The following is a 15,326-nucleotide window of genomic DNA, read 5'->3' as shown; positions in this document are numbered from 1 at the left end:
TTAACTTACATGCTACTTTAGTAGAACTTAAGAGTTAAATATCAAATATATTCTCTTTCTCTTTTCCGCTCTCTTTCTATGTTTAAGAAGAGAATCAGAGATCCTAGTTCTAATTAACAAGGACAACAAATTAGAAACTTAGCACTTTATTGTATTTGTGTTCTTGTATTATCTTTTAGTTAAGTACATCTGAAACACTTTGTAATTTGTGGATATTCCTATGGGTTTCGACCTGTTAACATCCTATTTGTTTTTGATAAATAAATAAACATAGAAATTTGATAACTTATTTTCTGTATTTGATTATTTGTACTTACTGTCACTTCTTTAACTCTATTGCTATCTACAAGTACACTAAAATCACATCTCGTTTTACTTTTGATTAGGTATGCCGTTTTGGTGGTGTTCATACATAGAAAATATCTAAATTACAGTAAATTTCACTTTCAAGGTTTTTTTGTCTTCATCAATAAGGTTTCACATATGCCTCAAAATCCCCTTTGACTAATACCAAATCAATATTAACAGCATCGAATGCTTTCTTTTTGTATTTCCTCAAAACTTATTTTCGTGGGTCCATTTTCCTTGATATGTAATCCGGCTCTAAGACAGCATTAAGGTTGCTCTTTTCACTGTTGATCTTTGTTTTATAAACTTATTCATTCCTATTTTAATTTATCTTTTTCCCACCTATCTTGAATTGAAGTTTTAAATTTACCACCATTCTTATTTTAAACATTTTGGGAGATGGCGAAAAAAACTTGATGTGTTTTTGGGCTTTATCGAGAACAGGTTGAGCTCTTTCTCAACCTGTAATGCCGTGCGGTATGTTTTTGATGGGTCGTCCAGTATAATAGAGTAACTAATAATAGAGGCAGTGATGCTTTTCATTTAGTAGCTCTATTTATATTTAATGTAATATTAAATGATCACATGTATAAAAAGACTTGTTTATCATAAGTGTCTATATTTAAGATTTTAAAAACATAAAAAATATATTTTATAATATAATCCCAAAACAATTTTCGTGCCCTAAAAAATACTTCAACTTGGTCTTTAATCATTAACATCTAACAATCACAAAAAAAATCGTGGTAACAAAAAAAAACAAATAATAAAATATAGATAAAATCATACGTAACAATTTAAAATACTATAATTTTAAAATAACATTTTTGTCAAAAAAAAAATATAAAAACACAATATAGCTAAGAACTTTAACAATATTCATATACATATACTTCTAAAAAAATGGAATGCAATTAGTAAAAATGAGTCGTCTATGATTTTCTCATATTTTGTACAAGAACTACAAGTTTATAATTATCATAGTTTTGTCAAAATAATTTGTCTTCGTTTTCTAAAAGTGCAACGTGGAGAAATAAATAATAAAAGTAACAAAACATGACAATAAACACAACTTAAGATAAACAAAGAATGTAATAGATATTATTAAACTTATGTTTCGACTAGAATGATTTTATTAGTCAAAAATCAATATAAAAATATATTTCTCCACTTTATTATAATCATTTTGTGACATTATTGTTATGCATAGTTTAGGACTTAAAAGTAAAAGAGCTTCTTCATATAATAATGTAGGACGTAATGAATCAACGTAAAAGTGCTAATATTTACAAATACATTTTGTAGAATAAATTATTAATTGAACCACTACTTAACCCAACTACTAAACCCAAATCTTATTAAATAAATCCATAAAACTGTCATATATCATAAATGTTATGGCGACATCTAGACACACTCTACCTAACCTAGGTACGGTGCCCTTATAGAAGGCGAACGCACCCTCGTGTTTCCAAATCTGCACGGCACAATCTAAGGTATTTTTGTATTTGCCGGCTTCTAAGCCTTGCATTCTTGTTTTTACTACATCGAGAGGTGTGTTTCCAAACACAGATGCCGCTCCTGTATAGAAAAAAGTTATAATTGTTCTACGTATATTCACTAAGAATCATATCATTTAATAGTACAAGATGGTCCTTGAGAGCTGAACATTTGAATACTTAATTTGGAAAGTTTATTGCAATAAAATGCAGCAAAACACTAACACTTTCGCTGACATGAAGATCACCGGCAGTAGACACAAATATTTCTGATGATCTGTGCGCTGAGAATTACATTGAATCCTTGGTAGACATATCAGTTCTAGTCTCATTTTCATAGGTATGGTAATGGAGACTCAATTGGTTTTTCGCATAGACTTATAACCAAGGATACTGGGTTATAACACCGTTTTAATTTGACCAGTGACTTCTTTAAGTAAACATTTTGAATCAATTAGATAGATAATATAATAAAAGCGTTTATACAACAAATATAAGTAATAATACTTTTTTCTACTAGCGTGTGTAAATCCTACAAGAGTAGTAGAAGTTTTAATTGCTGTTGAGCTTTACGGTTTAAAGTGATTGTCACTTAATATCTTTTTAATATGAAACATATTTAAGACATAAACAAATGCATAATAAAGTAATAGTGTGTAGGAACATGCTGTTAACTGCCATATTAAAGGGCCTTATTGGAGCAATCAAAATGTTTTGACATTTTGCTCTATTTGAGTTTGACGCTTTTTATACACACTAATGCGTAAAGTATTTTTTTATGTATACAAATAAAATAGCAGAATTACCAATTTAATAATAATCTTAAACAGCAAACCTTCAATTTTTGAAGCCATAAAATCTTAGATGTTTTATGTAGATTTTGGATAGATAGACTATGAATTATGTCTATCTAACCAAAATCTACAGTCAGTGTGATATTTTTTGGTTTTCTTATATATATATTTGCTGTATCTACATTTAATGCTTTAAAATTAAAATATAATTTTCGTCTTATTTTCTCAGCAGTACAGTGTTTGTTACGAAAACAATAATTATAAAAGGATGTAGGTCCAAGAACTAGAATTATTTTCAAATAAAAAAATCATAAAAAAATACAAAACAAGGCAATAACAGTATTGGAAAAATGGAAGAAATAACAACTTGCAACCAAATCTGGAAATGTCGCTGCGACAACTACGCAGTGATTTTTTTATATAACGACTTAACAATAAAAGCACGTAGTTCTTCAGATCACTGCTTCATGATTATAAATGACATACAGCGACAGATAATTAAAAAACGATCCAGAGCCAACTAATTACAGTGAGTAGCGTAATAGTAAGAGCAACATTAACAAAACCCGCTTCTCGGGACCACCTTGTGTTATATGTATATAGGTTTTTACAATTATATTTACCAGCGACAGCACCAAATATTCCCACCAACCATTTAGGAACTCGTCTAGACTTATCATTTCCCTTATACATATCCTTTAGACTTTCCATAACGAAAAAACGAATGGCTTGGTTTGATCCTTGCTTCATTATAGTAGCTGTTACACCTTTGTACACACCTCCAATACCTAAGTTACATTTATAAAACGTTTAAGTAACGTAAACATTAAAGTTTAATAATTTACACCTCAAAATGCAATGCACGATCGGATTTTTTGTAGACATATTGGAAATAATTCTTTTGAATATGTTAAAGAATAATTTTTAAAATACATGGAATAAAATATCATAAAATACTATGGCATGATAACCTAAATATATTGTAGATATTGTAATTATGTAATTAAATAAATATATATATTGTATATTTATATATATTAAGTATATATATTGATATATATATATATATATATACCGGGTGACACAGACAAAAGGGAACACTTATAGCGATAGAATAGTCATAAGAGCATCTTTTGACCTATTCTATTATTTTCCATCACTTCCGGTTTAACAGAAAGTGACACTTTCTTATTTTAAATAGGACACTTGGTATATTTTTACGTATTTCGATAAAAAATAATATTCTAAAAACAATAATACTGTATTTTCCACTTTTTGTTTTATACTCATAGAAAAAATCATTTTTTTTAATTCTAAAATAGGGTGCCATTAATGCGTTAAAAGTTTTAATTTTTAATAAAGTAATCGCGGAAAAATAGTTTTTGTTATATTTTATGACTTAAATCTTTCACACGCCTATTTAAAATGTCTAAACCATTAATTTTAGCATTTACTTTATTTTTTTTAAACAGTACATTATTGGGAACAACCACTTTTCAAATGCGGTTACTTTTTCCCAATAATTTGATATGCATAGACGGCTTTGATTGCTTAAATAGGCTGCATTTTGATGCGTTCTTCAATTATTTTTCCTTAGAACATTGAAAGGCTAGAATTAGTAAACAACAACATTGTTTGAGTCCAACATGTGCACAGGGGCAAGAGGGGTGTTTTGTTTACAAACATATTTGCCGATTCTCTGTTGTCAAGTCGACGCAAATTTCCAACGGAGGAAATTTTTAGCTATATTTTAACAACCATTATAACGTTAATTTAACTTATTTGTGTTGTATTTTATAGGAAAATTTAAAATAAAAAGTATAAATACTACAATTAACCTATTTTAAGAATAAATATAATATCCTTAAGCCAAAAAAAAAAACATAATTATTAACATTATTATCCCTAAAACTGCTTCTAAAAAATTTGAAGCGACAACACCGAAGCTTAAGCGCCTGAGCCATACGCGTAGTCTCATCTGTCAAACAGCTTTTTGTTTATTTTCGGGATTCGTGTATTTTCTTTAATTTTCGGTTTCAAAAGGAAAAAGGCCACATTTTAGTGTTTTTTTTAAATTACTAGGATGGGAAAAACTTGTGTCGTTTGTGCCGCATCATGATAAAAAGGTGATTCAAGCCGATCTTTTCACAAGTAAGTACCGATACTTTCATAACATCACATCATGGGGTAACCATCGTCATAAACGTAGAATAGGGGATCTTATAGATAAACCTAATAAAAACTTGAATGTGAAAGTGTGCGTAAAATACCAAAATATTTATATTTTTAAATCTAAATATTTTTTTGAACATATTCATCTATCAATAGGCTATAAAAAATATAAAACTAGAATTTTGTCCCTGGTTTTATTACAGGATTTTTTTTTTTTTTTTGTTGTTTTGGCAGAAAGAAGGCATACCTAATACCCATGTACCTATCTATGTATAGTTATGTTTTTTTAATATAGACATTAGGTAAAGGGTGTTCAGATAGGGACGCTCGATGTTTGAACGGCGCGCGCGCCCAAACCGGTGGGGATACAGCTGTCAAATTTTGTGAGGTTATTAAGTTAGTCTTGTCATTTTATCATGGAGCAGTACACGATTTAACAACGCGTGGAAATTGTGAAAATTTATTATCAAAACAGATGTTCGATTCGTGAAACGTTCCGCGCATTGCGTCCAATTTATGGTGCGCATGGCCGTCCTGCTGAGTCTACTATTCGACGTCTGCTCAATAAATTTGAGAGAACTGGCTCAGTGGCAGACCAAACAACACCCGTACGGCAACGAACAGTAAGAACAATCGAGAATATTGCTGCTGTGCGAGAGAGCGTGCGTCAAGACCCGCATCAGTCATTGCGGCGACGTGCACAAGAACTTGCCCTTCCAAAGACCTCAACATGGACAATTATGCATCGAGACTTGAAATTGCACGCGTACAAAATTCAATTGACGCAAGAATTGAAACCGCAAGACCATGGACAGCGCCGTACATTTGCCGCATGGGCTCTAGAGCAGTTGCAAGTCGACCCTGCATTTGCACGAAAAATCATCTTCAGCGACGAGGCGCATTTCTGGATGAACGGGTATGTCAATACAGAATTGCCGTATATGGGCTGACCAAAATCCTGAAGTGACTTGCTCAATTGCTATGCATCCTGCTAAAGTGACTGTATGGTGCGGTTTCTGGGCTGGCGGCGTAATCGGTCCATATTTTTTTGAGGACGCTATGGGCAACGCGCTTACGGTCAATGGAGATCGGTATCGCGCCATGATTAATGATTTCCTGTGGCCTCAACTGGACGATATGAATCTAACAGACATCTGGTTCCAGCAGGATGGCGCTACGTGCCACACCGCACGCGCGACGCTGGATTTACTGCATGAAAAGTTCAACGGTTTCATTATTTCGCGCGGCGGCGATGTGCACTGGCCACCAAGATCGTGCGATATAACGCCTTTAGACTTTTTCCTGTGGGGCTACGTGAAGTCTCAAGTGTATGCAAATAAGCCAGAAACAATTGCAGCATTAAGGGCCAACATCATTCGCGTCCTCAGACAGGTAGACGCTGAAATGTGCGGAAAAGTGCTCGAAAATTCGACCATGCGAATGCACGCTGTACAGCGCAGTTGCGGTGGCCATTTAAACGATATAATCTTCCATACATAATGTCGTCGAATGCTATTTACGATCAATATAGACTTTTAGTGCTGACTTAAATTTTTTTCCTTTTTTTTCCATTTTTACTTTCGAGCGTCCTTATTTGAACACCCTTTAGATAGATGAAATTATTAATTTTTTATTGCCTTTAAAGAATTTTGAAATTTATTTAGATATTGATATCTATGTATAAAGTTAATTTTGTCTTTCCCTAAAATTTGGTCGATAATTTTTTTTTGTTTTATCACATTGCAACTTACAATAATATATATAGTAATTGGCACCACATATTAATTCATTACTGTATTTTTTTTTGCTTTTTGAATAAATATCAAATACTTATCATAGATTGCCTAATATATGCCCAAAGGGAACAATGGATTTCATTAATGGAAATCAACACAATTAAACAGAACATATTTGTTTGTTCAGATCACATCCTTAGAAGTGATTTCTTATATAAGGAAGATAATATTATCAGTAGCCAGACTTTATTAAAAAAATCAGCTCTACCTCAAAGGTAATTTTTTTTTAAATATATTTTTCTAGTATAAAAAAATTGTCAAAAAAAGGATTAGTGTTACTCATATAAGCTTTATTTATACCTAATACTTATTAAATTAGGTATGTATGTAAAACTATTTTTTTACTAGGATTTCTGATGCACTGGTTAAAAATACAGCAGCCAATAATTCAGTTAATTTACCAAGTGATTTACCCTTCAAAGCTGCAGGGGTAGCTTTCCTGAAGAGTGCAAAAACTTCTTTAGCTTCCAAAATGGTATATAGTACAAACAGTGAAGCTAATATAGACAAGTATGGATAATTAAAATAGATTAATATTCTTGATACACCAAATTTTGTATAATTACAGATCTGATCATTCATCATCAACAATAACTGCATCTGAGATTAATAGTTCTACAGTAACCGTGGGGTCTAGGTCAACAATTACTATTTCTCATCCAAGCCGTTTTTGTTTAACTGCTACACATTCCCTGACTCTGCCAAGAAAAAGGTAAAAATACACTCAAAATAGACTACCAGTTTTATGCCATGTATCATCCTATTCTATATATCTTATTTAAAAGTGATATAGTATTTTATTGTGTTATATTTGTTTAATTAAATGCAATTAATCAAATGTCTGATATTACAAAGATTCTTTATAATAATATACATTTTATTGATCAATTGGATTATTATAATACATTTTTTAAATTTTTTCTTTTTAATTTTGGTAATACTATATTTTTATGTATATTATTTTAGGGTAAAATCAAAATGATATCCTGAGAACCTAAGCACTGATGATTCCACCGTTTCAAAAGCTAAATCACTTGTTACCAAATTATGGAAAAAAAATAAAGAACAAAAAATTAAAATTCGAAGATTGCAATAAACAAATTTGCCCCAAAGAAATTGAATTAGATGTCTCAAGTCATTATTAAAATACTTAAGAAATAATAACATGATTTTCGAAAAAGCCCAACATACTACATATTTTATTTGACTTGTAAAAGTACTTGTTTGTATATTATTACTAATAAACTAATCTAATCTACTGTACATAGTCTTTATTCTTAGGTAAGCTTTGTTTTTTAGTATAAATTAATAGGATATAATATTTGGTATTAGGTATTATATAGGTCACTGTTAAATGTCTCAAAACCATTGTACAGGCTAAATACTCATAATAAAAATCTTATAACCTATAAAAAACCTGCAACTCCTTCACAATTTAAACATCCTTGTAGTTTTAACTCTTTCCGCTGAATCAATACCGTCCCTTTGAAAAAGTCAGCACCATAGAAGTATATATTATGTGATATAAAGTAAGTGATGTAAAACTGAGTTTTGTCCAATATAATAATAACAATAAAATTTTGCAAAATGTTAATAATTTGTGTCTTAAAACTTGATTTATTAAGAAATCTATAATATTAATAAAATATTTAATTTCCAGAAAAATGCTTTGACAAAAATGGTGCCTTTTATTAGGACCTTCCTCTAACGAAGTCCGTTAAAAAAACACATAAATAGCTCATAAATGGTAATATTACTTATACTCAAATTCTATAATAATTAATAAAAATTTATCAGGTAAATATTTGTTGACGACGTCACTGGTAGAGAGTGCTTGTATCAGTGGCAACAACAATGCGATCGAGCGGCGTTGCGATGCCATTACCGTTTTCTCGTTTTTTCGTACTTTATTTTCATTTATTTAAAGTTAATATTGACTTCGATATAGAGTATTTTATCAAATTTATTTTAAAAAAATGCTTGATATTTTATTAAAGGGGAGCAGTAGTATTGTTTTGAGCCTTCGGAAACAACTGAAAATTTTTATGATATTATAAAGTGATTTTTGCCATTTATCTATAAGCATTTGGCATCATTGCATCAGAGATCTTGCAAGCAAACAAACCTGTCCATAGTTCCACGGCATGCTACTTCTAGCCTTTCAATGTTCTAAGTATTTTTCAATTAATATAATACATGACATCTTGTCAAGCGCAATTATTATTTGTTATTTAAATAAATTTGCTAATATTTGAAATGTTTACAATTGAAGAAAAACTTGATATGCCGCACGCTTTATTCCCGCGCATGCGTACTTTCATTAGACAAGAAGGTGGTCGTTTCGAATATGTTAGGTTAAAATAATTTGTAAATCTCATATTTTTTCTGTTTATTTACCGTTTGCGTGTACCTATGTTATGTTAGGTAAATGTTAAATAAAATATGTCGTATTAAGATACTGAAAAAAATATTGCATTAAAAAATGTGTTCTTTTATTCTCAAATATTAAGATGAAGTTTGACAAAATATAATATGTTATGTCAGTTGAAAAAAATAGGCAGGTGTCGATACACAGGCAAACCCGACAGGCAATAACCGATTTAAAATATCATCATATCAAATTATTGGTAAAAAGGAACCGCATTTGAAAAGTGGTTGTTCCCAGTAATATGCTATTTAAAAAAATTAAGTAAATGGCAAAATTAATGGTTTGGAATGGTTAAATAGGCGTGTAAAAGATTTAAGGCATAAAATGCAATGAAAACTATTTTTCCGTGACTACTTGATTAAAAATTAAGACTTTCAATGCATTCAGGGCACTCTATTTTAAAATTTAAAAAAAAATGATTTTTTCTATGAGTATAAAACAAAAGGTAGCAGATATAGTATCATTGTTTTTAGAATATTATTTTCTATCGAAGTACATAATAACATACCAAGTGTCCTATTTAAGATAAGAAAGTTAGTGTCACTTCCTGTTAAACCGGAAGTGGTGGAAAACAATGTAATATGTCAAAAGATGCTCTTATAACTATTCTATCGATATACCAAATTTCATTTGTTTATCTTGAAAAGTAAAAAAGTTATTAAGTGTTCCCTTTTTTCTGTGTCACCCGGTATATATATATATTTTTTTTTTTTGTTAAAATTTTTTTGAGATCAGTAAAATTTTGTAAAATATATTTTAAGAAATTTTTAATAAAGGGGTCCTATCAAATAATGTTCAGAAAGGTTTACGGCTTTATATGTAAAAATTCAGTTAGATCTTGGTTCAGTTTTATTTTCAAAGTGATATATTTACACAATAATTTGATCGCTGTAGCCTCAACCTCTTAGCAAGGGCTGCATTCACCCTTATTTTTTGGTCAAAAGAAAAGGAGTTACATCTTTTGAAACGGCATTGTTTTAAAAATTTGGACATGCTATCTTGTGTTCAAAATGTTTGGCATCAACTTTTTAAGAGGGCATAGTGGTGTCTAGTTGCCAGCGTGTAATTCGCTCTCCTCAGTGACGGATCTTAGGAAAGAACGAAAAAAAAATCAAAATGAGGTAAACATTGCCAAAGTATGTTTTATTTAATTGCACTAACACCTACTATTTTCTTTGGCGATCCATTATAATTTACATTTTGTGGTTTGGTATTATTTAGGCTTTCCTTGACAATTGATCAGACTGGCTGCCATCTTGGTCAGGGTGCTTGCCGGTTTTACGAACGATAACCATTTACAGTGTAACAAACCTGAAGATACCACAATCGAAAAACAAAATAGGTGTAAGCGGAATATATGTGAGAATATGTATGCCAAATTGCAGGCAAATCTGATGTAAGGTTTTTTTTTATTGTTGTACCTTTTTATGCTTTTATCTATTTTAGAGGGTACGTCCTTGCTCCCTCTCTTCTAGCCAGTCTTAAAAGAGGAAGTTAGTTTTGGTTGGTTTTTTTTTATGTCAGCGCTTATCCAACTTTCTTGCAATTCGTTAAATTTTTAATTTACAAAATTTAAATACTTATTTTATAATAACTAATTTTTATGGAAAATATCGATTAAAACTTGTTTATCTGGTAAATTCCATTATTTTCTATTTGTGAAAAACTGGTACAAGAATCAAAGTATCTGGATTAATAGAAGAAAGATACAGAATGAATATATAAATAATCTTTAATGTTTGACACTCACTACACTTTATAAGTAAAGTTTAATTTTCGAGAGTCTTGCGTCCTCGCTGTTATTATATTATTTTTCTTTTTTTTTTTTTTACCAATTTAATGGGTTTCTGAATAATTACGAACCAGTTTATTATTGCAAGAAATTGTATTATTTTATGGTTTTTCTTTTTTATGGCTCCGATGCTATTTGCATTGAATTTTGTTTTGCGCGATTTAAAATAATTTAATACTTATATATTACACCATACCTCCAACTTTCTTGATTCCCTGATTGCTCCTATTTAATTATCCCCTTTCACACAATCTACTATCCCTGCAAGTATAATGTTCATATACGCGCATGAACCTATTTTGCGCACCTACACATAAGAAGGTCAAGAAGGTGAGAATATGGACTGGCTGAGTAAGGATTTGAGCAGTGCAGTACAGCATATAGATCGAACAGTACCGGTACCGAGATATATTATAGTGCTTTTCCCCTGACACCGCTCCTGCAATAGTGGTAAGTCAGACTTTCTTACTAGCACACAAATCATTCAGAATAAATATTAAGAACCGGTTTCTCCTGAATTAAATTCAGTCCACTTCAAAGTTGTACCCAAAGATTATTTAACGTCGTATTTCCCTTAATAAAATTTGGATACACATACAACACACTACTGAGAGTATAATGTACTATATATTATTGGATGTAACTGTTTTAAATCATTTATTTGGCCTAATGATTTTTCTGGTTAATTATTAATTGCTTTGTCGCTTAAACTTTATTTTTTAAATGCCCCCAGAGAAAGTAGTCTAGCGGTGTAAGATCACAGCTTATTGCTGGCTATTCAATTTCACCTCTTCTACCCATCCAACAATTTGGAAAAGTGGGATCTAAGAAATCAAAATAAGGAGGGGCGCCATCTTGTTGAAAGCATATTTGTTGAAAATTACCATTAACATGTCTTCTTATTTCTGGTGCTATCCGATTTTCCAGATTTCTAGACTGTCTTGATCATGGCTTACAGTATTTGGCCTCCCCGGACGGTCTTTGCAACTTCCAGTTTGTACAAATCTCTGAATTGTTATTGTCACTGTAGATTTCGAAATTGGTGTTCGGTCTTCAAATATTGTATTGGGCTTGTTGGTAAGATCGTTTGCGATCTCCGAATCCTTGAATCAAAAGTGTAGCTTTTTCTTTCTCATTAAGTTACATGCTTATTAGAATATAATTAAAACTAATTTATAAATTAATTCAAGTATTCAATAAGACATAATTATAACTAATAATATTTTTAATAAAGTACTTTTTTAAACTATTCTATCTTTTAAGCTAGTGGAGTGAGGTAAAGCATATGTTTTGCGTAGAATCAGAAAATGCAGAAAAAATATACCATTCCAGTAAAAAGAAGTAAATTTGGTTTCTACTACTGTTGTGATGCCCCCTGTATATTAGGAAGATAACTTTTATTCCTAATGTAGACCTGAAAAAGATCTATGATTTTTATTTGTAACACTTTTTAATAGGGCGATAGGTATTGCTTTAACGGTCTTCCATTTCCACGAGCAACAAATTCAAAATGCGGCAGGGCTGTCTTGTCACCCGATATTATTTAAATATTACTCGACTGATCCTAATATTAAAAGAATTTTGTCGTAAAAACCTTTAAAACGTGGTTTATTTTATTTCTTCCATTATAAATGTGGTGTTAAAAATATTCCTAATTAAAAGTAATATTTTGCAGGAACAACGAAATTTATCTCAAAAATTTTCTGTTAAGAAGTATTACTTTTAGAACTTGTTAAGCAAATAGCTATTTACCTCTGGTTATTAATTTAATTACTTTTTAGGCAAGAAGATATTTCTTCAGCACCAATTAAGTCAACTGAAGATCCAGATTTGCCATGCCAAAATTCTAAAACAACCAGATAAAAATTATTCAAATCACCAAGTTTATCCTCTGAAACATAGTATTACCAACTATTGATATTCTTTTTTTTTTCTAGGAACTTGACTTCAGAGTTGGCCACTAATGGCTTACGATTTACCAATCTGCAGTATTTTATCGAACCCCTAAAAAATTTATAATTTCACTCGATTTTATTTCGCTGTACCTTCCGTAGTTCAAGTGCTATTTTTCCAAACTTACGTTGAAGTGCGATGTTTGTATTTCTGCTATAGAATCAGTAACAACAACTTTGTTTGAGTTCAACAAGTGCTCAGGGGCAAAGAGGTGTTTTGTTTACAAAACTGCAGTGGAATATATTTCCAGCAAGACGGCGCTCCTCCTTACTATGTTCTTCCCGTTCGGCAATGGCTAGAGACTAGAGTTTCCAGATAAATGGATAGGGCGAAGGGGGCCTTTAGAATGGCCTGCTAGATCTCCTGATATAACGCCGTTAGACTTTTTTCTATGGGGTCATTTGAAATATATTGTGTTTACTCCCCAACCTGAAAGTTTGGATGAACTTCGTCAATGCATCATCGACAGCTGCTATGATATCCCACAACATGTTTTTGAAAATGTCCGTCAGGAATTTGAACATCGCCTATATCATTGTTTGGCCAAAAACGGGCAACATTTTGAACACTTATTGAAATAAAAACTGATATTTTCATGTTTTTGTTTTCTATCTGAACAAATTAAGATAAACAAAGATTTTTCTAATTTTCTCGAAAACGAATCGACCGATTTAAAAAAATCAAACGTCAAAATAAAAGACGTAAGACCTTTTAAACAAGCTATTACTCGATACCCCTTGCCATTTAAAATTTTTAAGGAGATGACCCTAGGGGGCAGAGGGTGAAAGGGGGTGAAGTAATTTTAGGTCAGAAAGTTGTCCCCCTTGACAAGCCTTTTGACGTATTTCGGCGTTTTTTTTTAAACAGTGGTTTTCGATGAATCCGTGGTGGAAAGTTTTCAAATGAACACCCTGTATGGTTTATGTAATTATTTATTGTTGTATAATTACGTTAGTGATTAGTTTATATAGGTTATAACTATAGCCAATTTTTCACGTTACTGTTTTTAGTTTTTTATATTAAATAATTCTGCCTCGCTACCTATTTTTTAACTGTAATTTTTGTAAACGGTGCTTTATGATTTAGCAGATTTCTTATATTTTTCCTTGTAATGTCTGTACTCTATTGCTTTAGAAGCAATAAAATTCTATTGTCTATTGTCTCTGTCTTTGTCCTTAAGCCTCGGACATTCTGGTAATACACTTTGCAGGACTTATTATTAGCGGTATTTTGTAATTTTGTATGTTTTGAGGGAATGTCTTCACTGTCTGTGACAGCTCCTTTTGACCAGATTTCTTTCTTCCAGGCATGTCGAAAGTTATCTTGCCTTATAGTCACCTTCATTGATGTGTATAGCTGCATATAAGCGTTTGGGAGTTTTGACTGGTGTTTTTTTACACATAACTTCGGGAAAATTATTGATTAACATTTTTTTTAAGTCCTCTGGCTCTGTTTTGGGATCCAGCCTCGTTACAGATAGTGAAACCACCTTAAATACTCCCTGCACTTCAGTTACACTTTCGTTTCCACCAATCATACACCTCCCATCCCTCTTTTTCTGTACACTGATCCATTGGCCTTCGTTAATATCTCTGTGTAGGGGTGTTGTATGTTTCGAATTAGGTTTTACGGGTAGAGTAAAGTTAAAGGGACGTCTAAAAACCGATTTTTTTGACAATTTTTACATAGAATGTGGAGTTTGAACATTTTATTGATAAAAAAGTGAGGATGAAGTAAAAAAAAGCAAAATTTTAAAAATTATAAAGGATTTTCTACTTACGTACAATTCACAATTACACCCGGCTTAACTACACTCCATTTGCGACTAGGCATCACATTGACCATTATACAGGGTTACTGGTAATTCGATACATTCCTTTGGAGATGTGATAGGGGAGGGGGTAAGAAGTAAATTGAACCCTAATATGTATTATGCAAAAGTTGATAGTTTTCGACATATTTAATTTTTTCTGTTTTTCTTCAAAATGTAGACCTTAGTGGTTTAAAAGGCAGTTTCCAGAAAATCCGCTGTATACACGATAAGAAGGGTAGAATTCTGCAGATTTATTATAAATTCTGATGCAGACAATAGAACTTTTTCAACCGACATTTTGTGGACGGACGAGTCAAAGTTTAGTCATGAGGGCATTACAAATTTTCATAACCTTCATTTTTGGGCCGAAGAAAATCCCCGTTTAACAAGAGAAACCAGTTTTCAAAGAAAGTTTTCTGTAAATGTGTGGATGGGACTTATTGGCCGGGATGTAATAGGACCAGATTTTTTCCCAGACCATTTAAACGGGGATATGTATGAAAATTTTTTACGACATGACCTACAAGATCTTTTTGACGATATTCCTCTCGCCGTTAGAGGACGAATGATATTTCAACATGACGGCTGTCCAGCTCATTTTCGGCGGTCAGTTCGGCAGTTCCTGGATGAACGTTTCCCGAATCGTTGAATTGGTAGGTCAGGTCCAATAGCTTGGCCAGCACGAAGCCCTGACTTAATCCCGCTTGATTATAGCATATGGGGTCAAATGA

The 15,326-nt window shown here is 31.7% G+C and overlaps 2 protein-coding genes across 9 annotated transcripts in view; one reads left to right on the top strand and one right to left on the bottom strand.

The window, feature by feature from the left end:
• The window catches only part of LOC126742663 (uncharacterized), a 222,033-nt gene that overhangs the window by 175,000 nt on the left and 31,707 nt on the right, over positions 1 to 15,326 (top strand). The window contains exon 1 of one of the 7 annotated variants that reach the window (XR_007662633.1): positions 10,943 to 11,279. The exons of the other annotated variants lie outside the window; for them this stretch is intronic. The gene's annotated coding sequence lies outside the window, so the exon portion shown is untranslated. Of the gene's footprint in view, positions 1 to 10,942; positions 11,280 to 15,326 lie in introns of those variants that run through there. 7 annotated transcript variants of the gene reach the window in all.
• LOC126742661 (putative tricarboxylate transport protein, mitochondrial) overlaps positions 1,501 to 15,326 on the bottom strand; it is a 51,354-nt gene continuing 37,528 nt past the window's right edge. For both annotated transcript variants that reach the window (XM_050449405.1, XM_050449403.1), the window contains exons 5-6: positions 3,265 to 3,429; positions 1,501 to 1,929 (exon numbers count right to left, since the gene is read on the bottom strand). In XM_050449405.1, coding sequence (XP_050305362.1) covers positions 1,691 to 1,929; positions 3,265 to 3,429 — 404 coding nt within the window. In that variant the 3' untranslated portion in view covers positions 1,501 to 1,690. The remainder of the gene's footprint in view (positions 1,930 to 3,264; positions 3,430 to 15,326) is intronic.

The sequence above is a fragment of the Anthonomus grandis genome, chromosome 12 (genome assembly GCF_022605725.1).
Source record: "Anthonomus grandis grandis chromosome 12, icAntGran1.3, whole genome shotgun sequence".
Lineage (NCBI taxonomy): Eukaryota > Metazoa > Arthropoda > Insecta > Coleoptera > Curculionidae > Anthonomus > Anthonomus grandis.
Note: the sequence above shows the minus strand (reverse complement) of the source record. Positions and strands in the feature narration are given on the sequence as shown.